This window comes from Watersipora subatra, chromosome 7 (assembly GCF_963576615.1).
Source record: "Watersipora subatra chromosome 7, tzWatSuba1.1, whole genome shotgun sequence".
Classification (NCBI taxonomy): Eukaryota; Metazoa; Bryozoa; class Gymnolaemata; order Cheilostomatida; family Watersiporidae; genus Watersipora; species Watersipora subatra.
Window position 1 is genome coordinate 48,232,186 of NC_088714.1, and position 26,591 is coordinate 48,258,776.

At 34.7% G+C, this 26,591-nt stretch overlaps 1 protein-coding gene across 1 annotated transcript in view; it reads left to right on the forward strand.

Annotated features, from left to right (window-relative positions):
- The window catches only part of LOC137400840 (neurexin 1-like), a 35,654-nt gene extending 16,116 nt beyond the window's left edge, over positions 1-19,538 (forward strand). The window contains exons 8-23 of the mRNA XM_068087182.1: positions 505-612; positions 700-932; positions 1,368-1,476; positions 3,635-3,817; positions 5,665-5,883; positions 6,584-6,750; positions 6,904-7,093; positions 7,481-8,017; positions 9,054-9,173; positions 9,846-10,024; positions 10,730-10,898; positions 15,454-15,616; positions 15,759-15,917; positions 16,348-16,479; positions 18,057-18,287; positions 19,520-19,538. Coding sequence (XP_067943283.1) covers positions 505-612; positions 700-932; positions 1,368-1,476; positions 3,635-3,817; positions 5,665-5,883; positions 6,584-6,750; positions 6,904-7,093; positions 7,481-8,017; positions 9,054-9,173; positions 9,846-10,024; positions 10,730-10,898; positions 15,454-15,616; positions 15,759-15,917; positions 16,348-16,479; positions 18,057-18,287; positions 19,520-19,538 — 2,918 coding nt within the window. The remainder of the gene's footprint in view (positions 1-504; positions 613-699; positions 933-1,367; positions 1,477-3,634; positions 3,818-5,664; positions 5,884-6,583; positions 6,751-6,903; positions 7,094-7,480; positions 8,018-9,053; positions 9,174-9,845; positions 10,025-10,729; positions 10,899-15,453; positions 15,617-15,758; positions 15,918-16,347; positions 16,480-18,056; positions 18,288-19,519) is intronic.
- Positions 19,539-26,591: the final 7,053 nt, after the last annotated feature.

Genomic DNA, 26,591 nt, shown 5'->3' on the forward strand with positions numbered 1-26,591 from the left:
ATCTTGTCTGGTTGTTTTCATCAGTTTCTAGAAAAATATGAATATGTTTGACTTACTCAGAGATGAAGAAAGTGGCTTATTAATATTTATATGTTAATGACATTTCCCGACTGATCATTTGTATGAAACTTGCGCAAACAATTTGGGAAAGTGCGCAAAAAATTAAAAAGTTTCCCAAATATAAAAGAATATTAAGCCTTAGAGCAGTTATGGTCTGGTAATACACCGATGTATAAACTTAGGTCCTATCATTTAGTAAATATAAACTATAATAACTGTTACTGTAGGTAGAAATCTTAAAAATACTTTTACGTTATATTCTCCCTATTCCCAAAGACAGCTGTAGTCTAGGCATGTGCTCAAACTTTTGTACTTGTCGTGGATAGATTTAAGCTATAAAATCAAATGTTGTCCATATTGACATTCAACATTCAGCCACAAAAAGTTAGCATAGACTTCGAACCTAATGATAATATATATTGACTCTAATTTTGTTACTCGCAGGGAAGCTCGAAGATCTCAAAGCGATTGCCAAAAGTCAGAACATTCCGGTAGCCGATCAGTGCTTGTCTAACCTCACTTCCTGCAGTGGACAAGCTTGCGACTATAAAAGTAAGCCCGATTGTCACGAAAACAACTTTACAAAGAATCAATAGTTGTCTTACCTTGTTATTAGCAACAAACATGTTCCTTTTGTAGCGGCCCCTAATGTGGATAAGGCCCTTCGATTTAATGGCAGTCAGTATCTTTGGACTAGTGTTTCTCAATCTACTAGCCAGAGCTATGCTGAAGAACTAATAATTCAATTTAGAACATCTCACTTCTATGGAGTACTCTTTACTACTGAGAATCAGCAAACTGGAGACTACATGCGTGTATTGATAAACGATGGGAAACTTCTGCTTTCTTACAACATTTCAGCCACTGTTTATGTAAGTTCTTTGGTATGTCTGAGCAATTTATTTAAACTAGTACACTGACAGTCAGGTGTGCTGATAAAGCACAGAAAAGATATATCTGCAAAATTACTCCAGTATGTTGATAAGTGGACGATTAGCCCAGGTATACATACAGATTGTGGGTTGCCATGCTACATGTGATGGGTTCGAATCCCGTATGATGCAATCTTTTTCCCAACATTCAACTGTGGATTTGAACAGATTATTATAGTAAAGACTGAGGTGAAGATTTACGATTGGTTCAAACTATGTCGCCATGGTGCTTTAGGCGCTTAGGCCTATTCTTCGACTATATGCACCGAGTCCTTGACACTTCAATTCCTTTATATATATAGGTTGAAGCCTTATAAATCTGTCATTTGGTAAGCTTTTAGAACACCGCCTAAACTGGTAATGTACATATTGCAGGAAGAGGATCTGTGGACACTAACCACTAGCGATAAGTGGCATATGCTAAAACTCACTCGTCTCAACAAACAACTATCTGTTACAGTAAATGGAAAACCAGCAGAGAAAGGTAAGAAATATGAATTTACTAGCCAAATGTCTGGCATTGCTCTGGTAATAAAATGATTACCTTAAATTTGAGCAACTTGCCTTGTAAGCTAGCTAGTAATCTTTACTAAAACAAGTGCCGTGTTTGCAGACGGCTCAATAACTCGATAGCTGTTTGTTCTGCTTAATGATCAACAGTGCTCAGGTCTGTATTCCCTGGTTGCAAGTTGGAGAGGCAAATGTTAGGCGACTAGTTATGAACACCTGGGGTTTGGAGATAGTGTAAGCCCCCAACTGGGGTCGGGGCAGCGAGTCGAAGCTCTGTATCTTTTAAGCGTCAACAACCCTCAAAGTATGCATATATGCAATTGATTGTAAGTATCAAAATTTACATAAATATATTGTTTGTAGTTCATGGAAGGCAAAACTTTTTCTTTATTCAACGAATGATTATAAAATTACGATATAAAACTCATGACACTGCAGATTTCTGTAAGGGACATTGACCGAACAAGAGCTATTACTTTTTTATTTCAATAGCTCTTGTTCTGTCAATGTGTCTATGGCAGAAATCTTTTACAACTGATTCTGTATCTATTTCAACATCTTTATATATATGTAATATTTGAAGATTATTTACACGAGCCTGTCCCATAGTGCTCCTCATCGATGTTCTAATTCGGTTATGTTATGATAAGGGAAGTACAAGTTTGGGAGTCTTCTTCCCACCCCCATTATATGCAATAAAGTTCAGGTTCCAAGTCTTAACAAAATCTCACAAGATCACTCATTTGGCGAGATCACCACGGAGACAATATAGATCGCTAGTTGCTAGTAAATTAGTTGTTGGAAATTCCAAGTGAATGAGCTTACACTGCAATTCTTAGTACTTTGCCGCCGAAAATCACTGAAAAGTTGGGGCATCTCAGCTGGTCAGCCACTCTAGGGAATACGGGCCTGATAGTGCAAGTTAATAGTTAATAACCCCAAGCGTTTTAAGTGGGATATTAACCTATGTATTGAATATCTTGACTATTATTAATTGCTATGCTCAGTTGGACACCTAGTCTAATAGTCAAGCGAACTGCCTCCAGATCTGCGGTTACAATATCAAATTTAGTGCAATACAGATTTTTAATTGTTAGATTTCATTCTCTATAACTGGAAACATGGATAAAAACAGGATGACCAACAAAAAGACAAATGAACACTTAAATTTATATATATAAATGTTCCGACCTAAAATGCAACACAAAAATTATTGCGTAAAAAAATAACAACATGTCTTGTTTTATTCTGTACAAAAGCTTGTAAAGTTGTCGGTACACAGACATCTGGCAGTGTCTATGCATAGACATCTGCCAGTGTCTACATACAGTTTTAGCTTCAAGTAGTGAAGATAGTCTTACAGTGACTATAATAGTAGTTTCACAGATAACTGCAATATATATTAATAAATCTCGCTGACATTGTGCTTGTGGTGTGTGTGTCTGTATGAACACTATGCTGTTTTCACATTGTTTGGTTTTCACATTGCTGATTTCATCCAAACCTCACACGCATGTTTTACATCTTCCACCATGTCGCTAAAAATATTTGGCTCCAAAACTCCATGTAGTTTCAGAAAACCAGCCTTTTCAACCAAACTTTTTAACATGCAAACAATTTGCTTGAATACAAAAAAATACACAGAATCTCGGGTTGCCATCTTACTGCAACCGGTATATAATATGGCTTGACAGCAGCTTTAGAAATAAGAAAATTTCTAAAGAGTTGATTGAAGTTTAACAGACTTTCAAAACTTGAACACACATGTGTAGCAGAATCCTACAGATGTTGCGCAGGTTTTCTTGATATTGCTCAAATTAGAAAAGTGGAGTCATTAACACAACCTTCCTGAAAAATTTGAGAATGCTGATAAAACGCAGTCATAGACTTTGGCATTTTAATTCGAAAAATCAAGACGACCAGTAAGTAGGCTTAGACATACTGGTTTAAACCTGTTTATACCATTAACTAGACTTAGATAAACTGGTTTATACCCATTTATACCATTAGCTAATCTTGTATAAACTGGTTTAAGCTTGTTTATACCACTAACTAGACTTGTATAAACTAGTTTAAACCTGTTTGGCTGCCATTATGATATTTAAACTTAGTCTCGTTTTGCCTCCTTACAGACTTCAAAACTCCCTCAGATGCCTTACTGATTGTTGACAAGCTGTGGCTGGCACCCCAAATGTTGCTGGCTAGCTTGGAGGCGCCGGATGATGTACAAGCAAGCTCTATGACTCTTCCATTCATAGGACACATATCAGCCTTTATGTTCAATGGAGTTGACTATCTCGGACCATTTCTTTCTGGTAGAACTCTCATTCATTCTGGACCTTCCTTAAAATAGTTAAAAAAAACTTACAAAAGAGAGCAAGTGTTATAATGTCGTTTGTTAGTATTTGATGAAAATGAGTTTTTGGTGTCTAACAGGAAGTTGCTGCTTCTAGCATAAGATGCCGATTTGATATGAAAAGCGGTGAGGTGCAAATGTGGGTTTCCTTGCTTTACAACAATTGCAAACTATAGCTTTTAGAAAATTTGCTCGATTTAAAAAAAACTAATTTAAGAAGGTCATCTGTAGCAAATCTTATCCATATTTACATGATTCAACTTTTAGACCTTGTCTCTCTTATATACTGCTACTAGCTACTGCTTAGTACCATTGGAGGGACTCAGTTTTCATCAGCAGTGTTATAATATAAAATGATGTTAAGCTATTTTATGCTACATAATATAATATACAATGTAACACAATAGCACACAATGTGATATAACACAATATAATACCATAATAAAAATATTAAATGCACGTTACATTATATTAGTATTATGTTGGACTATATGTTCTTAAGTTACATTATACTGTCTTAGGTTTGATTATGTTATTCCATTTTGTATAACAAATATATTGTATGTTATATAATTATTATATGAAAACTGCATTGTATGTTATAAAATATTTATTATATAACAGCTACATTGTATGTTATGATATAATTATTATAAAACAGATACATTGTATGTTACAATATAATTATTACATAACAGCTACATTGTATGTTATAATATAATTATTATATGCCAACTACATTGCATGTTATAATACATTTATTATATAACAGCTACATTGTATGTTATAATATAATTATTATAGAACAGATACATTGTATGTTATAATATATTTATTATATAACAGCTACATTATATGTAATAATATGATTATTATATAACAGCTACATTGTATGTTATAATATAATTATCATATAACAGCTACCTTGTATGTTATAATATAATTATTACATAACAACTACATTGTATGTTATAATATAATTATTATATGACAACTACATTGTATGTTATAATATAATTATTATATAACAATCGCAATAATCGATATAAATTGCTGACAACATTATTCTTTGATAAAAAATAACAATTATCATCATTTACTAAACCCTACCAAACATTTTAAACTTTTAATTTTCTTTCCTTTTCTGCAACTCAAAATTTATAAAATCAGAACTAATTATTTTGGCCTAAAACTTCTTTCAATTTTTTAAATTAAAGTCTTCAAAATTCATCCAACTTCTAATGCAAAGCCTTTTCTAATGAAGTATTTTAAACACTGTAACTGGATATTTGGACAAGTTTGATGCTGGTATCGCAGTAGCAATAAACATAAAACTCATTGCTTGTATTTTAGTGATTCTTGGCTATTTACTAAAGATATGTGTAGCCTAAGATCATTCTCTAGAGTAGAATGAGCTCCAATGAGCGTTAGCATGACTGTAATACATATTTGAGTTGGCTTATTAGCATGTTGCCATAGCAAACAGTTCTCAACTCTCACAGGAAACCGATTAATATGGCAACCTAACTCTGCATCTGCAACCTACCAGTAGTTTTGGCTAGATGTAACAACTTTGTGCTTCCAAATGAATAGGATTCGATAGCAAAATAGTATATTTGTTAATCTGTTCTACAAAAGGTTGCACCGGGTTAAAGAAGCAAAATGAAAAAGTGATATGTTTTTGGCTGATGCTGCAATGGTAGAAGTAAAATGGAGACATATTTTTCATAGGTGGGATAATGCTAAAAGTGACACAATTTTATGAGTGATGAAATGGGAGAAACAAAAAGTGACATACTTTTACAGGTGCTGCGATGGAAAAAATAAACTACACCTGTGAATTAACATCGGAACCATTACCACCTCTTGACGTCGTGTCAATAATTCAATCTCCAATTGAGATTCTAACACCAGATAGCGTATATTTCACAAGCTTTATGCTGGAATTTAAGCCGAGAGACAAAAGTGGATTGCTTTTGTATGGAGAGTCAAGTGTTGGATACATTCTCATGGAACTGCTAAATGGTCTGTCAGTTCTCTGTTTGTTTGTTGCTACTGTTTCTTTTAACAATTGAAAATTAAAACACACAAAACCCACAATTGAGTGGCTGGTTGCTTAAAGGCTCTCTATATCACTAGATAACTATAATAAAAGTTGTAACAGCAAAGGCATGCTTGATCAATTCAAATTGAATCATTTTAGGATCACACCTTGTTATTGATTGAGATTTTTTAACGATTGTTAAACTGTCGCAATGCTCTTTAGCAGCTTATAATATGAAATAAGTTATTGAGATGTATTGAACTGACAGACAGATTTTCCCAGTGATCTATCTGCAATATTTGAATCCATTGTGACTCATTACGATAGTGGTCGAAATATAACAACATGTGAATACATTTGACCAATGAAAAATCTCATCTGAATCCATTTCATTCCCATAATATTTACTCTCACTATGATACATCGTTTCTTAATTTTAAATGTTAGGATAGAACTGATTTGCAGGCCAATGATCTTCTAGTTTGTAAGGGAGATAATTACCTGCTAAAAACAGCAAACAGATATTTAAACTTGAACTTTTTAGATCTCAGCCTAAGCACACTGATGAGTGCTCATGTTGGAACTTTCTAGATGAAGTTTGATAAAATCTCATCCATGTCTAAAATATGGAACTGTATCTTCAGAAAGTTATTTCTCAAAATGCTGATTATTATTTTATAGGACAACTAGTACTATTTTATGGCCTGAAAGGAGACAACTCCCAAAGTGTGAGAATTGGAAGCAAGAATAATCTGGAGAAGGATATATGGCATTCTGTATCTATGATAGTCTTACCAGAAAATGATGTAGTCATGGTTTTAGACGGAGTACATTATGCAGAAGCTTTGGTAAGCTTGTATGAATTGACTAAACACCCACAGAATTATGTTACTTTAATAGTTAACAATTGTTATAATAATAATAATGTCTCTAGGAACAGCAGCTCTGTTCTCCCTACTTGATGTTCTCAATACATTTTTAGCTCCTTGTTCTAATAATAGGTTTCAAACCAAAGAGTTCTACTGAGGCAGGTGCACATTGCGGGCGCCTCTAACTATTCAGCTCTAAGTGGAACCATGCTCTCAACCTATGGCTTTAATGGCTGCCTTGGATCTATAGAACTGAATGGACAGAGACCTAAACTGTTAGAATACAAACATTTCTACCCATCTATAACGGCCGGTTGTCCAGGTTTGTCAGACATCTGTGTTAACTAATAATTGTAGCCTTAGCACTATATCTATTAGCACTAGCATAGCTTCAGCGCTATATATATTAGCATTAACATAGCCTTAGAGTTATATATATTAGTTCTATATTCTTATTAGTCTGTTTCAAGTCGTGGCATCAGGCTATGGATGAAAATAATTTACTTTATTGTGGATGTATTGATTCCTACACATTATGACCTCATGCAATCTTGCTTTCAGCGATGTATAAAGTTATTTTTATAGCGTTACCTTAAGGTCTATGTATGTTCTATTACTAAAAAACTAAAATAAGAAAGCTTTATTAAGACTCATCTCCCTCTCTGTTGTTGTCGCGTACTCGACTCTCTGTTTTTGTCGCATATTCGAGTCTCTGTTGTTGTCGCGTATTCGACTCTCTGTTGTTGTCGTGTATTCGACTCTCTGTTGTTGTCGCGTATTCGACTCTTTGTTGTTGTCGCGTATTCGACTCTCTGTTGTTGTCGCGTATTCGACTCTCCGTTGTTGTCGCGTATTCGACACTCCGTTGTTGTCGCGTATTCGACTATCTGTTGTTGTCGCGTATTCGACTCTCTGTTGTTGTCGCGTATTCGACTCTCCGTTGTTGTCGCGTATTCGACACTCCTTTGTTGTCGCGTATTCGACTATCTGTTGTTGTCGCGTATTCGACTCTCTGTTGTTGTCGCGTATTCGACTCTCCGTTGTTGTCGCGTATTCGACTCTCTGTTGTTGTCGCGTAATCGACTCTCTGTTGTTGTCGCGTATTCGACTCTCTGTTGTTGTCGCGTATTCGACTCTCTGTTGTTGTCGCGTATTCGACTCTCTGTTGTTGTCGCGTATTCGACTCTCTGTCTGAATAGAGATCAAGTAGTTCCAAATAAAATCATTTGCAAATTCCAACAGTCAAGTATTTAAAAATTTAGGTGATCATTTTGAATTCAAATAGATTTAGAGCTTGAAGTTGCCCAATAATTTACAAAACTGCGGTGAAAAGTCTTAAGCTAAGATTATATTCTTTACAACTATGCCGATTTATACTAATGACTACAATTTGCATGCCCTACAAACCAGCCTGAGAGTTAATTATCCGACGTCATGACCGCACTTTAAAAAAAGGAAATAACGTTCTACTTTTCACAACGATGAAGCAGCTCAATGTTGCAATGAGTTTGTCTAAAATTTTAACACCGACAGTAAGAATATAAAATATATATACGATATATATTATATAAAATATATAATAGAATAATATTATAATACTAACCGAATGCCTTAAAATGATTACCTAATGAATGTGAGTAACTTACCCGGAAAGCTAGATCTTTTCTAAAGTCTTACTATATCAGTATTTGGCCGTTTTTGAGCCAGCTTAACAATCGTTATACGTAACGGTTAACAGTGCTAATTATTAACACCAAGCAAGCGCTTTAAGCTGGAGTATCTTATATCCATTAATCCTAGAGTCCGTTGTATTCCATGGAGCTTAATGGTTAAAGGTTGACTCACAACAAAAGAAATTCTAATAAACGGCGGTCTTGTGATGGCTGCGATTAACTGTTCAATTTTTAGCTTTTAAGATCTTGCAATCACATTTCCACATATTTTGCACCTTCAACACAGCAGAGTAAGAAATGGTGAATCTTTGGAAACCAAATAATTGTAATGTGAGTTTTGTTGCGAGTCAACTTTTAAGTTTGTCGCAAGAGGTCTCAAGACCAAATATAGTGCCATGCTGATTTTTTGTTGTCAGATTTTAACTGCTATAACTGGACACAGGGTTTACCAACCAATAGGCAAAAAGACAAACGTTGAAATTTATATATATGAATCGCTATAAGCCTAAAGAAACAATCATATCATATTCATCATATCAAAACTAAAATTTATGAAAGTGAATATATATGAATCATATGTATTTATTACATCAAATACATGTGATTCAGAGAAAGACTACTGCAAGGAGGAAACATGTGCCAATGGTGGAGAGTGCAGACAACTCCTGGACTACAGGTTGTATTGTGAATGCAGCAAGACTACCTACACTGGCCCTACCTGCTTCGATGGTTTGTAAAATATATCACAAATACGTTAGTTGCAATTAATAACATTGTAGTTCACTACCTGTTAAGATATTACAGATACTAAACAGCTTGCTGAAAAGTATATTTATTTGATATGGCAGTAAGTCTGGTGTTGCAAAAGATTATTTCATTTTCAATAAGATCCACAAATGGATATTTAAGAAGCTGGTTTTCAGGAACCAGAATGAGTTTTGATGCTAAATAATGTTCATGAACTGGTGGAAGATACGAAGCACATGAATGTATTTGTAAGTTTGTATGAATTCCGGTAGTAAATGTGGAAATTTGTAACATTTACGCAAACTAACAGACAGACACACACAATGATAAAGTTGGATAAATTAAGATAAAAGATAATTGTGAATATATAAAATATATATTCATATTTTATATTTTATTCCATTCTATATATCTGAATATATAGAATACTAATGTGGCAAGTTTCATGTTTGTTTGAGAAAAAACAGCTTTTTAATTTTTTAAACTTTTTTAAAGGTTTTTAATTACTACTGAAGAACTATAAAACAAATGTATTCTATTAACTGGCAGCTTATTAGATGTCAGTATTTCTTTCTTTATGTGTTTCATATCATGAATATTTCTACCTCAGTATACGTTGTAGTGGCAGTGCATGTACATGTATATATATTTTAGAGCCAACCGTGTACAGTTTTGGCAATTCAGGCAAAAGATTGATATATACATTCTCTGAACCGACGGACAGATGGAATGACACTGTAGCCTTGAGACTTTCTACAACTCAGTATATAACAGACGTATTAAACATAACATCTAGGAGTCCATCTAGTGACTATGTTGAATTACTAGTGAGGGTGAGTGCATTAGTTAGCCCTGAGTTTTATTCTCAGTCTAGGTGAGATCAAGAAGGTATCCAACTGTAATTACTCCCAAGCTAGACCTAATCTTTGACTGTGAGGAAACTCCTCGACATTAAATTAAATGGGAGCATAACTCTAACATATAACAGAAAGCGATAAACGCCCTTAAAGTATATAATAAAAATATAATATTTTTTTACATTCACCCCACATTGAATAACTTTTTAATCTGTGCACTCTATTGGTGAACTTTGTTCTGAGACAACTTTTTAACTTTTGTAGCTGATTAACTGATGAAAAGTTACAAATATACAAAAACTATGTGAGTAATAAAATACTGGTAAATTAAAAGCAACCTTTTGCACTTGAAATTAAATAATTAAACAAAAATAAAATAATGTGACGCTTAAATTGAACAATACATGCCGATTTTGGCATTAATATCATATCTTTAAATATATTTTGTCATTTACAAATGTATGTATGACCTTCAGCAAATGTGTTTTGTTTTGTGGTAAATTCTTAACACCTTATTAAAAAGTTCTCTTATATTAAATAACCAACTTTTTACTTAAAATCAAAGATACAATTCTAAATGAATTACATGGAGTTATTATGGAACTTGAGCTGTTGACCTACAATAAACCTACGGTGTATATGAGGAACCATGTACTAGATGTACATTTATTTGCTTAACAGAGAGGGCGGATTATAGTGCGGTACAACCTAGGTGGAAGGAAACACAGCTTGATCGTGCTCAAAGGGCAGACGATTAATGATGGCAAGTACCACATTATTAGACTGGAAAGATACGGAGCCAATGCCACCCTTTTTGTTGATGAATTTGAGAATAGCCTGCACCCAATTGGTGAGTATTATTTGATCTGCTGGATAAATCAAAGTTTATTCAGCTAGTAGACAAAACTCTCAACAATGCTCAGTTGTAAATTAACAAACACTACAAACTGTTGTTTAGTTGGAACACAAAAGTACAACACAGGCTGCACTCATTTATTTCGGCAACATGCCTAGATTATTTTTTAATACAAAAATACAAATTCGTTGCGCAATTGTAACACATACGCGCGCACAAAAATTAGTAAAGCCACTTCCTTTTTTAGTTCATTCCTTGTCCACATATTCTTCAAACCTAATGGTCACTATTTGAGTTAAACACACAATTTCGATGTCAAGTAGGCCTGAACCTCTCTCATCATTATCAAAGTCAATGTCCCCACTGTCACCGGCCTGCTTGGTAAAAACTCAAATGACACTAGAAACTAATATATTAGCCCAGCCATCCACAACCCATTTGTAGATAGTGACATGACATAACTTGCTCGGCATGTCACATAAAATCTGAAAATTTAGGGAAATGTTACTCCTCGGGTATGTAAAAAAATACCAGTTTTTTTTATTTAAATGAGAAGTGGGATGGAAGTATTATGCATGAGTAAGCCTTATACCTGGGTGCATACAGTAGATATTTTTAGTCAATCTTGAGAGCTTTTTACTGAATAGTAATTGTTATGTGGTACTAGACCAGAGCTGCAGTGCTATAACCTGGATAGATAGTGGCTCTTTTTGAGGTGCTCTTAACTGGCTTTCATTGGTAACTAAATACTTCTTAGTTGGAAAATGAAAAAAATAGTGAGAAAATACGTAGTTTCTTTTCTCTACCAACCAACTTTGCCTATCAAATCACAACTTTCAACAACGATGACATGTAAACTGGCCAATGTTCATTACCACTCAGTATCTACACACATTGCTATGAATCTCGATCATATTTGTTTTGAAAGCTATAAAGAAGTGTTTTTAACTAAGTTTGATATGTGGTATTATCTTGGAGTGTGTTGCAAATAATTATAACTTAATACATAACTAAGCATAATAAAAAGGTTTTAATTTGCTTGTTAAAAATAAATATGTGACTAACAGTTGATCTGATAGCAGCTTTGAAAAAAAAAACAGTTAATTGGCAGCTTTGTCAGTTTTTTGTCCTATAAAGTTAATTAGACTATTTGAAATGTGTATCAGCTTTAGTGTCTTGAAATATTAGAAAATTCTAAGAAATAACAATAAAACTTGTCATTTAAGTTTTTCTTTTGCAAATTCTACAAGGAAAGACATTCACGTCAATGAGGCATAATAAAATTGTTTAAATAAATATAACTTAATAAGTAACTAAACAAAAAAAAGCTCATCAACTGAATGGTGATGGCAAATGTGTAACTCGCAGGTGATTTGCTAGCAACCAGAAGTTTTGTCAGCCATTGGTCCCATGAAATTGACTATATTTAAGGTCAACCAGCTTTAGTGTAATTGAAATAGAAACAAAACTTTATAACAAATAATAAATCTTTTTAGTTTTTACTTAACAAATGATAAAGAAAATAATATTTACATTGGTAAAACGTGATACAAAAGCGTTTAACAGTATAACACATGGAGAGTTATCTTGACTTGACGTAGCACCAAAAATAAAATTGTTATTTTAGTTTATGCCATAAAATAGTGCTGTACCAAAAATTAGCACCAACAACGAGAAGACAATATGGCTGGTTGTCAGTTAAAGTTATATGAGCATCCCTGAAGCAACTTTGTTATATAGATATATCCATTAACTGATACACAATGTTTTGGAGCAACAAGCCATGACCCCACCATCTGGTTCACATTTTCCTTGTATTCTCAATCTGTAATTTATAGATTTAACTTGATCAAAGGATATAAAAGTTCCAAATAAATAAACTATTGTACTTAACTCTGCTGAAATGTGCTAAGCAGTATTTAACAAATTATTCTTCTGTGATTTGACTTTATCCCTTTTGGTTCACCTTTTGCTGCTAGGGAGTCACCACTCAAGCTCTAAAAATTTTGATGTTCAGCACTTCATGAAGCATTATCTTGCTAAACTGAATAGCAAATATATTGCTTTATATTTTAATTAAACATTCAAAAATAAATTTAAAATCTATTAGAATTATATAAAAGCATTGAATTATAACTGCAATGTGTTTGTAGCTGTTATAAGTGAGTTTGATATACAGAAAAACACGGTAACCATAGTTGACCCATGCTCAGTAAAAATGATCTTTTTTAGATGACATTCTGGACAACAGTTTTTAAAAATGCATAGTAGTTGACCTTAAAAAATTGCAATAAATTTACTATAAAAAACCTCGTATTTAAAATATTTCTTGTTTCCACACAAATGATTTTTGCACTGAAACCGAACAATTGCCATTGTAATCAGATGCTGAATTTTTAAAATGTTTTTGAGGCTGAATGAAATGTTTACTGATCTGCTAATCTTATTTTAAAGTGAAAAACATTTTCCAAATCATATCTTTGTACAGATATATAAATATACTGTATATGTATATAAATGTAATTAAATGGATTTTGAAATATTTTAAAAATTTATCACAAAAAGTAGGTAAGTTGACTGCATTTATGAAATATGAATAATTGAAAAGCTCATGAGAATTATTTCCGCAAATTGGCTCAAGCTGATAGCGAAACAGATAACTGAGCTTGCGATGTCAGCCAATGTTTTGAGCAGCAATAAAAATTAAACCATGTCTTATGGGTAAAAGTGACAAACTAATATAATTTAAAATATCAAATCGTAATCTATTCGTTATATACAATTCTTTATAATTTTTATGGTAAAATATACCAACTTGTATAATAAACTTAAATGCAGTGTTTGTTTTGTATTGTTTCTTTGGTAAACTAGCCAAGCAGAATAGGATGAATCTTTTAGGATATTTTCTCATTATGAACTATAGTAACCACAAGTAACAAACACTCTTTATAAATAATTGATAATCGCTATAATTAGAGCCATGTTAATCCGTCACCACAGTTTGAGGTGAGGAAAGATATTGCAGCGTATGAGAGTCTTGCCCGTGAGACTTAATTTCATACACCAGTGCTCTAACAAATGCACTAATCAATCACCTCTCAACATTCCAAAATAATTTATATTTATAAATCTCAGTGTTGGTTTGTCTGTTCGTCCATCTGACTAGTTACAGTGATAAAGTTTTAGTAATAACAAATTCGCTGCTCACCGGATTTGAATTCAGAACCTCCAGTTCTGCAGACAGGCATTTTTATCCAATATACTACACTGTCCCACTGACTGTACTATGGAATAAATTAGGCACATACTTCTTACGCATGTCAATTTTTCATGGCTTCACTCTCAAAAAATCTGTTCCCATACGTGAAGAAAAATGCTTGAAAAATTATATAGCCAACAAAAATATTGCATTCAGTATAGATCTGTAGTATAAGCACTGCAGCCGGTACGGTATGAATTACGCAGAAATAAACACAACCCATGCAACACTGGGCATTCGTCTAGTTGTACATAGAGTTATTACACCTGACGATCTCTCATGGCACACTAAACTGCCCACGTTACTAGTAATAATATATTATTCCGTGTGTAATAAATATTCGATATAGAATGTAAAGAATGTGATTCAATTTAAATCTATACTGTTTACCTTGAACACTTTACATTACTATTGGCTGTGAACCCTTACTGAGGACAAATCAGAGATTGTAGACATCATTTGCTAATCTAAAACTACTGATCTGGAATATTTAGCTTCTAAAATCACAGACATGTTGCAACTCTTATAGATGTGAGCAGGAACCCTGAAGGTAAGGTATCACCCCGTACAAATGCTTGCTTCTGTGCTTCCACATTGGCCCTCCAAGCTGTCTGTTCCCATCACTGCATGTTTCCATCACTCATTGCTTTGCATGCTGCATTCCAATGAACTTACAACAATAAAAAAACTTCAATCCTCATTGAAAAGAAAATTTATCTCGTACAGTTATAAAATATTGTTGTTTTATTTATAAAATAGAACCTCATGTAGATCGTATGTGATTAAGACACTACCAGACAAATGATATGAGATGCAACTAGTATTAATAGAAGCTGCTCTTTTTGCTCTATAACACATGAATCATATATTATACATACTCCTTTCAACATCAAATTTTGTAATCACAAAAACCTTATATGAAATGTTATATAAAATCTATCAATAACTTACTTCAACTGTGTATTCATGGGCAGGCATTCGACTCTGAATGTAAAATGCTCACTTTGACATAACTCGAAGATTAGATGAAAGTGCAAAATATTAACCTGAAAGTAGAAATAAGTGTATTTAACAATACAAAAATACTTATGTATGCAAAAAATATAAACATTTTCTTAAAATATAGTAAAACATTTAAGAAGCGATGTGATTCTACCCACTCCTATCATGCTCCTGTTGCTTTTATGAACAACTCAGTTGAGATCTGATAAGCATACTGCCAACAGATAATCTCATATACACTATCTTATAAATGTTGTGGTAAACTTACTTTTTGTGGTGTACACACAGATCGACTGAATGTAGTCAACTTGGAGTCACAGGTGCATATTGGAGGTTGCAATGGCAATCGATCTTTGCGAGGGAATATAGCTGGTCTGGTTATTAATGATGAAGATATTTTTTCTCACCCAGAAAAGATAACTGAAGTGCCATGTCAAGAGACACCTGTGAGGTACTTAACTTTCTACTATTAACCTTTGATATTCACACAGTTAGTCAAGAGGAGACAATTTCATACTTCGACTGCCTTAGACTCTACCACTGTTGTTGAAGGTACCCGGAACTCAAATGATAATATTTTGTGTTATGTGCAGGAAAGATACTGCCAAGCCCATCAGTTCTGTCAATCCTTGGGATGAAATTATAATAGATTCAAGTGAAGACGAGATATGTGGAGAACCTTGTTTGGTTGACCCTGGCTATGAAATTACTATACCAGAAACTAAAATCAGTTCATATACACCAACTGATAGGTAAATTGCTGTCGAATCGAATCGTTTTATTTTGACACTGTCATATTGCAGTCTTGCAGAAAGCTGGTATTTTACCATTTAGCCATTGCTGGCAATCTGATAACTACATGATTTGTCTCTGTCATTATACGATGCTATCTCTATAGAAACAGTTATGAGTATTTCTACTATGCTGTCTTTATTATGTAATAATAGTAATTGTACAATGACATCTCTGTGGGAACATTTGCTATTTAGTGCCATATTAAAAAAAAAAGTTTGCGGTCCAATGCTATCTTTATGGTAAAAGTTACAGTATTATATAATACTGTCTCAGTGAAAAAACTGTGTTAAAATATTACCTCAATGGTAACACCTTCTAAATGATGCTATTTGTAGAAAAAGTTTGTTATAGAATGTTATCTCTGTAGCATATGGTGCTATCTTACAGTTGGAGAAGCATAGCTGTAGTCTCTACAACAAAGAATTTCCATCTTACGAAATCCTCCTCAAAAGGAATCAAAACTCCGCCAAGTGTATCGATGATAGACCTAGAGAAAATCTCTACTCTTCCACCTAGTAGGTCAGTCAAAGTTTACGCTTATTCTCTCCGCTAAAACCATTTATCCAATTACTAGAGTGATTCTTTTGTGTACAAAAAATTGGATCAAGACTTTAAAACCGCTAATCAAGTGTAGATATAGCTTGTACATTTGTAGTCTGATGCTGCAATAACGTCTGGCGGGAAACATTAAACCATAACTGTCACATACAGGTTTCATCATTTTTGCTAGGTAAATCAGACACGCTGATTCAGATTTTGTACTAAAAATAAAAATTGGCCTACTAACTTTCAAAATCATGAAGGCGTTTTACAGCGTTTCAATATCGGTCGCGAAAACAACACAATCGGCACAACAAGCTCTGCCCATAAATATGTGACAAATGCTAGCTTTTTAGGAACGAAAGTTGGGGATGTTCATATCAACTTAGAATGATAGAGATGGGTGTCTTAAAACCCATTATTATCTAAATTCAGCTTATTTAAATTTTTCTTGATGTTTAGCCTATTAAACATCCTGTAACAAGCTAGCAATGTTAAATAGCTCATCTACCTTTAATAAAAGACTGAGATTATTTTGAAAGACTAAATTTAGATAATAATGGGTTTTAAGACACCCATCTCTATCATTCTAAATTGGAATGGACATCCCCAACTTTCGTTCCTAAAAAGCTAGCATACATCACATATTTATGGGCAGAGCTTGTTGTGTCGATTGTGTTGTTTTCGAGACCGACAAAGATAAATAAGCCTTTTAATAATAAAAAGCCTTCATGACTTTAAAAGTTAGTGAACCAAAAAGGTTACCATGACAATTTTTTAAAAGATTTAGCTACTAAAGTAAACACGTCATTGATCTTGCATTGAAAGCACGAGACTGTTACTTTAAGGTGGATGCTGGTGTTTAAGCGTTGCTGACTTAAACATTGCAGCATCAAAAGGCAAAATGTACAATAAAATAAAAACTTCAGAGGTTTTAACTTGTTCCAATTTATCATTTCTAATTATTTCATACTGAACACTAGACAAAATATAATCGGTTGTTTGTTTCCCATTTTTATTGAAAAACTAAAATCGTTGTGATCACAACTCTCACTTAATTTAATCATGCTCTATTGTCATAAAAGCTAGTTCATAGCTCTTCAGCTAAGAAATGCAAAAAAACCTACTTAATATGTAACGTTTACACTGGAGGGTTTATCACTATTCGTTAGCATATAAGTTAAATTTACATTTTTAGTTGATAAGAAATAGTACTTTATATAATGATATGTTCATCATTAAGTTAGACATAAAAATATCATTTTATATAATGACATGTTCATCATTCAGTTAGACATAAAAATATCATTTTATATAATGACATGTTCATCATTCAGTTAGACATAGAAATATCACTTTATATAATGACATGTTCATCATTCAGTTAGACATAAAAATATCCTTGAGAGTGAAAGTGCTGATTACTTAAAATATAAAAAACGTTCTCGTTCAATCTTATCTTTTTTCATCAACCCCCTCTGCATAAGACTAATTGCCACACACTTCGTACCACATTTGTGCCAGCATACTAGCACATATAATGGTTTATTTTACAGCGTGTTTGATATAATGGAAAATATTCCTCTCTTGGCTGGAATCTGCGGTGCAGTGTTTGTGACTTTTATAATCATCCTTATCATAGCATGCAGACTTACGAAAAAATCATCACCTCCTAGCAAGGCATGTACGACCCTCCCCCACAAACATGCTGAACCTTATGCTAATGGTGTTGATCCTGACTTGACCAGTTCAGTAAGCATAAGTCAAACACATCCGACTAAGGAGTGGTATGTTTAGTGTACCTAACAGAGAAGTCTTTGCTGAACAGTTTTGTATACACAAAAATTGTATTACATGATAGAACTACAAATTATAACATAAAAAATATGTTTTTTGGAGTTGATAGATATTTATATAGATAGTTATGATAGTAGATCATGTTATTTGATATTTTTACCTAGTATTGCGTGAATTACTACTGTAAATAGTAATAGAATTTTATTACTAAAATATGTATCAATAGAGTAAAACAATTGGAGTTGTCCTATCTCAAATACTTGATAACAAAAAGGTTTCTCGAAACATACTACTCATCAGGTTTTCATACAATTTACAGAGTTAAAATGCTCATCACAAGAGAACTGTGTGCTGCTATGCAAAATAAGTTAGCGTGTCCGCAAATAGGTTGTTATTTATCTAAAATGAAGAAATGGAGTAGTGCTTTAATCAAATCTTGTATATATTCTAAATTTGACGATCATTGTATTACATTGATTTTTCCTATGAATATATTATAATACTTGGTAAATATATGACAGTATTCATTTTATGTATTTTGTAAATATGTTAGATTTAGTCTGTTTACACTTGATGCAGTTTATTAAGCGTACACATGTATATTGATCTATCATTGTATTTTACTGATATACACTGTTAATTGTTTTTTAATAATAAACTTGCCAACTAAAAAAACCCTTTTTTACTAGTTTTTATAGTTTCCATGTTTATGATCAATAAACAAGGGTAACCAGGCACAACAACAAAATTGTGAAAAAACAAATGAAAACTTCAATTAGAGTTAGATTAAGGCTGGCTATGAACTGTTTCCATGTACAAATATGATTATGTGCATGTTAGTACAAGTAGCTAAAAATAAGATTAAGTATGATATGAATACGGAAGAAATAAAAATAATGCATATAAAAACAGTTATAAGGACGAACCCAGTTAAGTTGTAAATATCTCTATTATAACTGTACACATGAGACCATATAGGCTAACATAATCGAACTGTAAATCACTCCATTGTAACCTGTACACGTGAGGTTGTATAGGCTAACACAGCCAAGCTGTAACTAACCCTCATAACTTGTACACATTTATAAATCTATATATACAAATCTATGTTGTCCGTTGGTCCATTGGTCATTTGTCCGTACATAAGTCATTTGTCCGTACATAGGTCATTTGTCCTTACATAAGTCATTTGTCCGTACATAAGTCATTTGTCCTTACATAGGTCATTTGTCCGTACATAGGTCATTTGTCCTTACATAGGTCGTTGGTCAATTAGTTGTTTGCCCGTTTGCCTGTCAGTCGTTTGTCCATGTGTCTAGTTATAGCGATAGCTTCAGACATGCAAAATGCACTTTGCATGGAATTTGAACTCACAACCTACCAGTCTGCAGACAAGCGACTAAACCATTAGGCCATACGGCTACATGGTTATACCATGAATTAACTGTGCAAATAATACTTATTGCACTTGCCAATTTTTAATGCCAATTGTTTAAAAAACTCATGCTTTAGCTAGCATGCTTAAAGAGCATTCTGCAATCTTTTTTTCTAATGCTGGTTTAAGCTATAATAACAGATTTTATTATCGCAAGATTATCTAGATTTTGTTATTCAAATTCACTGGGTAAAGAAATTTAGCAAATTTAAAATAAATTTTCTACGCAAAAACTTTTTTATTACCTGTACAACTCGGAGCTAGTAAGATTATATAGTAAGATAGTATATCAACTAGTAAGATTTTATATGTAGGCTGATCAGCCAGTTTATTTTTTAAATCAGCTTTGCTAATTTTCAGACAAATCAAACTAATTTGTACCATTGAGTTGATATTCTTGCATTCACAATAGTATCATAAGTTGTTTAAGACAGAAAACATTGCTAATTTGGAGTAGTTTTTTTTTCGTGGTTGTGTCAGACAATGCAAGCATTTTATTTAATTGTTTCACTGTCGGTTTTTAGATTGGCTAGCTGATTGGATGAGCTTTAATTGCTTTAGTTCTAAGCAATTGATATATTGTTCATAAAAAGTGGAGTGTTAGACTCAATGGAAATAAGTTTATATTATTTTTGAGATTTTAGCCCTTTTGATTAGTCATATAATTGTCACAATTGTCTAATTACCTTTGCAAAAATGTTATTATCTTCTGTGATAGCACGCTATTCTAACTCTGCTATTCTAAAGGGGCTTTCTGTGGAAGCCCAGCGTTGTATCGAATTGCTTACGGAATGAAATAAGACGGAGTTCTAAATTATGAAGTCTATTTGTTAAAGGGCCACATGTAAATGAATTGAGCAGAAAACTTACTGAACGACTGACACATATAAAAGAGTATCATTTGCTTATATATACAAAGTCATACATGACATAAGCCAAACACAAAATACAAAAAAGCAACAATAACATTACAAAACTAAATTTTGTCTCAGACACACAGAGACAGAGGCAAAAAGCAAGCGAAGATCAATGTCCTTTGTAGAAAGAGGTTTTGCTATTAGAGCTGACATGTTATGATGTCAGATGTCACATTGACATCAAAAAATATGTATAGTGTACATCAATGTCTGGCTTTGAGTTATAAGATGATATTGTTTTACCCTCTTTACTATGTTTTACCATCAAGATATACTTATCTCACACCTTCTTCCTTAGATACCCACTTGACTGCGATTCTTTAAAAGAAAACTGAACAAATCTTCCAAGGTTGTCATACTGTTTATTTGTAGAGGGGCAAAAGAGGAATCCTTAGCAATGATTCTTTTTTATTAGTTGAGTGTTATTAAATGATAGCATCTGTATCTACTTTATTAATATTCTGCATCAGCACTTGATTGCTCTGCTTGTGTGCTGTAGTGGTTAGTCGCTTCCCAATTCCATATAACAAAAGCTGTACCTTTGATTAACTTAGTCAATTTTTGGATTGGTATTGCAAGTATCACTGCCTTAGTCATCCTTTCCATTATTATCCTGATCTGAGGAACCCTTTCTAACCTTTGCTCTACGGACCAAGCAGTATTTTTCTAAAATCACTTCTTCTATGACGCCAAGCTTACATCTTCCATCTTCCTCCTCCACTAGCATCACTATGTCACCAGCTGTGACATTCTTTCTTGTCTCGCTCCATCTTTGCCTCAGAGTGAGATAGCTCAAGCATTCTATCTCCAAGAGAGCCAGAACTCCTGAAACAAACACTGCGCTTTTTTTGGGGGAGGGGGAGCTTTGATGGCATATCACTTTTAACCTAAGCTGTTTAGCGTAATAATGTTTTTGTCTGGATCATTGATATCCAGAGCTGTCAGAGGTCTATTGTTTACAATGCTCATGGCCTCGTAGAAGCAAGTACGGAGAGTTTGAGTATCCATGCCCCTCAAGACCTCTCTGACAGATCTTATTATTCTCTCTTATATCCCACCTTGATGGCTTTCCGTAGGAGAGGTGAATTAAAACTCCCCTTTGTAGGCATGTAAATATTTTTCTAAAGACTCATCTTCCACACATGATAGTTGTTTTTCCAGCTCATTGGCAGTGCCCACAAAGTTTGTGCCATGATCGCTTATCAGTGTTTTGATGGGACCCCTGATCGATGTGAAGCATTGTAGAACATTTAGGAAGGCATCCCTGGTAAGGTCTTTGAGCATCTCAATGTGCATAGCCCTGGAGTAAAGACATGTAAAGAAAAGTCTTCAGCGCTTGTTATCTGTGCGCTTGTCTTTGGTGTTGAACAGTCCAAACACATCTATACCCATGTTAGTGAAAGGTGGTGTTTTCTCTAAGCGCTCCTCCGGCAGAAGACTCATTTTTGCTTTCCTGCAGGTTTTCAAAGTTTGGCACAGCTGAAAAAAAGAGCTCAATATGCCTTTTACCCTACTAACTCCCTTAACTATCCAAAAACCAACATCTCTGATGGCTAAAGTGGAAAATAGCCTCATGATAGTGTCGGGTGATAATCATTGCTAAATGGGACTTCTTTGGAATGATCACTGGATGTTTGTGAGTTTTTGTTAAGCCTTTCCCATTTTTCAGTCTCTCACCAACACGGACTAGACCTTTGTCATCTAAGTAGAGAGACAATTGGCGCATGCTGATTGCTTCAGTGGAGTTTTGCAACTGTTCTATCTCCTTAGGGAAATGAAGAGATTGAACAGTTTTTATTACGAGTTCTTCTGCATGTACTATGTCTGCGGGGGAGATTTGTACTTTTAATGATTGTCCTTTGCCAATTTTATGAATGCGAGCAAATACTTTTGCAAGTTTAGTATAACTAAAGGCCTTGCATACAATGTCATTCAGCAATAAGGTTTTCATTTTCTTGGTTGTCTTAGTCGAATTTACTTGTACATGTACCTTGCGAACTTTTGGGTCCCTTTCATTCATTATGAGAGTTGTGGTTTTTTGCATATTTGACCTTTTTCATCTCAAGGCCAATACTGCCCAGTTCCTTGTTGATTTTCTGTGCATTAAGCGTCTCTTTAATGTCTTGTTCCTTAAGAAAGTCAGGGCCAGAAAACCACATTGAGTCCTGTAGTTTGCTGCAGCTCATCTCTCGCAAAGCAATATCTGCCGTTTCTTCATCGCTGCTAACATGGTGCCATTGACTTGTGTCTGATGACATCTTTATCCCTCAAATGCGATTGGCTATATAGTTGTGCAACTTCTTCTGTTCCTTCGCCAAGTATGCCAGAACAACTTTCGAGTCCGTCCAAAAGTGCATATATGTAGCTATCATTTACCAAGTTTCTCACAGCCAATGTCGGATTTCGCTCTAGTGAATTTGTCACTAATTGCACAAGTGCTTGCATGACATGACAATTATTTAGAAATAATGCTTCAGACATGTGGTTGTAATTCTGATGAATTCATAATTCAAGAGCTTGTACTTTGGCATTACCTACTATCGGTTACTTGTCCACCAATACCTCGCTTTTGTCTAGTCGCATTGCTTACTCAGCTACAGGCAACGCCTTGATCTAACAATTCGACATTACCACTCTATTCGCTATTCTGCTGCACAAGTTTATTTTTGGTAAAACTTAATGCTAACTCACCATTTGCTGACACCCAGAAACGATTTCGGAATTGTCTAGGGAGGGTCCAAGGAGGGTCTGGTATAACAAGTATTTGCATTCCTCTTGCTTGTCTGGCTCCTACATCAGAGCAGAGCCGTCTTTTAAGCTGCAAAAGTCAGAGAGGTAGCTGCTGTGGCTTATCACAATGGTGGGGCTCTCCAAGCTCTCGGCGTCTCCGTGTCGTTTGAACACAGTAAATTTGTACTTCGTGCAACATTTTAAACCAGTGTGAAATTCCGGTTCTGCTATCTGTTTATCCAATGGAGCTAATTTGTACCATTTCACCATGGCGAAATGTGTGCATAAATGCATAGAATAGCAAGTTTCTGTTGAAATAGTTGGTCTAAATAGTCATCAGTCTTGGTCTGTCTTTCACCAAAAAATCCAAAATACGTCACACAATCTTAGTTTGTACAATTTTACAAAGAAATGCTGCATTTTTGTATTGTATTAAATTAGGTTTGTACAAAGTCAAAGTCAGGTTGTACGGTTCACGTGTCAGGCAGTAGTAGTTAAGGCTGGGCGGTTTTGGGCACCAACTGTATACCGAAACCGCACCTGTTTAAACCGATACCGTACCGCATACCGACATTGAGAGAACAACTCCCAAAAACTTACGGTTCGGTTTACACACCAACAAATACCGCAAAATGAGACAAAACCGCATGGATTTTTGGGAGTTGCGTTCTACCTACCATTGCTACGCAGCACTAGCCAGCTCTACTTGAGTACAGGGTCCCTTTGTACAAGGGATGGCATTTAGGTTGCACAATCCACCTGTTGGTTCATTCCACCACTCTTAACTTTAAAGTTAGATATGTGTATTCTTTATTTTAGGCGAGCATGTAGAAAGCGAGCATAGAATACAAAATCACAGACACCTAAAATCATGTACCATGTTTGTTGAGAATAAACCCAGCTCTTCAGCAATGAACGACAATTTATTTTATTTATATATGTAATTACAAATACCGTATATAAAACAACATTCAACTTGCCAGCGTTTACTGCAATCCTACATACATTTACAAATAAATTGCGTGCTTATTAATAACTAACATGGAAGAAGTAAGCAGCGTGGTTTCTACATCTAATGTAGTGAATCAAAGCATTGCCAAACATCGGATTTCGATGATGTCGGTGTTAAAACTTCCAAATCTGCATCTTCGGTAGATTTCATTGATGATGATGTCGGTGATAAAAACCCCAAAACAGCATCCTCGGTGTCTTCCCCTACCAATGATGACAAAAATCAATTAGAGTACGAACTACAAAGTAAACAGAAACATAAAATATAGAGCAGTCCGCGAACGTGAAGAGAGTGAACAGCGAAGAGTAAAAGTTTGCAAGCAACAATGTCTATATCAGTAATTGTCATTCTAAAAGCTTTGAACAATGTCTATATCATAAAATTTTGTTCTTGAGAGCTTCAAAGAAATAACGCACATTATTAAAATGATAGATTTTATTCAAGTTCAGGCGGTTAGTTATGTGCAGACTGGAAACAAAACTCCTAATGATAAGGAATTAATTATTACAATTAAAAAGATAATGCAACTGGCATAGTGTATGGTTTGGAAATTATCATTGACAGTCATAACAAATTCGAAAATTTTGAGTTTGAGTCTGGAATAAATAATATTCTCATTAATTCTGCTGCCTAGCTAATGTTTCCTCTCTATTTAGATTTATAAAAAAAATAGTACGGACACTAAAACTGCAATAACTGGCAAGTCAATGTTCACGGCTGTCCATCTGATTAGCATCAATCTTTATTGAATCAAAAATAAAAAAAATGATGAACCGCACCCATGCATACGATAGATTTAGACATAGAGAGTAGAATAAAAAATCAAATGCCTCCCAGCCATACCAACTAATGCACCAAGTACCGACACAAACCTTAAGTGTGACCACTCGTGGCCTAACATCGAGTATAATAAGAAACAATGAAAGCATTTACCTTCTGCGATACTCTCGCCGTACATTCTAGCATGACGACTCTTCTTCCTGCAAAGGATGGCCTCCTGTGACGAAACATCATCTCCATCCACCAATCAATCTGCTCTATTTTGGCGCCACTTTTACCATGTGACAACAGTTGCTCGGTCTACCTGAGTGCGTACCGATACCGACTGAATGTTCACATAATTGTTCAGTATTCTCGGTGCGTGAACGACCGAACCGCACCGCGCGGTTTTATTGTGACGTTATTACCGCTCGGTTTTAAAAGCAAGTACCGCAAAAAACGGTAATACCGACATACCGCCCAGCTTTAGTAGTAGTGTCAGGCAATATGCAGGGTGGTAGCTTGGGCAACTGAAAATTTGCCACTGTATGCCCAGTCCGACAAAACATAGGAGACTGAACTTGGCCCACAGCCAACAGTGCAAAAAATGACAACAAAAAAAGTGTTGCCCATGACAATCCAATTCTACTGGTGTTCTCCTATTCACATCTGGTGGCCTAGAATGGTGGCCTAGAATGGCGGAAGTGATCATTGTTGTTTGCATCATTTGCTTGTCTACTCAAGCGATTCAAATTAGTAGTCACTTAGCTTACACTCGCTTCTTCGCCATAGCTTGCTGATTGCTCAATGTTAATTGTCTCACCCAATGAAACAAAATCGTTTGTCTGTGTTAGATTTTCCTGACGCCGCACAACTGCTGGGACCCTCCACTATTGCTTGCTAGTGCGACCTTCTCAAAGGTAATGCTGACTTTGCTTACCTCTGAACTTATCTAAGAATTCCTGGCTACCTCAAAATTGACAGCTGGCACTACAATGGCCACCTTGAAAGGTACTATTTCTGCTTGTTTGACTGTAGCCTTCTCAACAGGCACGTCAATGCTTTCTATAGCCATGTTGTAAAAATTACTGTATTGTTATCCTTTGCCTGGCTGGAGGCTACTTCTTCTAAAGTCGATTGTTTCTCATTAGCTGCTGTAAGTAATGCTGCCGAAGCATATGATTGTTTCTCAGATATGCTTATGCCGAAGATATGCTTCGGCATAAGCATATCTTACAGCATATGCATATGCCGAAGCATATGCATATACTGTAAGATACTCGCCTTGCTGTTGATCCGATTGAGGCTTTTGAGTGGCCAACCAGTCCTTAACCCACCGAGGCAACTTATGTGGTTGGTCAGCTGCTCTGTGCTGACCGCCGTTTGCACCGCTGTTATAGTTGGGTCTATATGCAGGCTGTTGGTAAGTTGAAAACCTAAC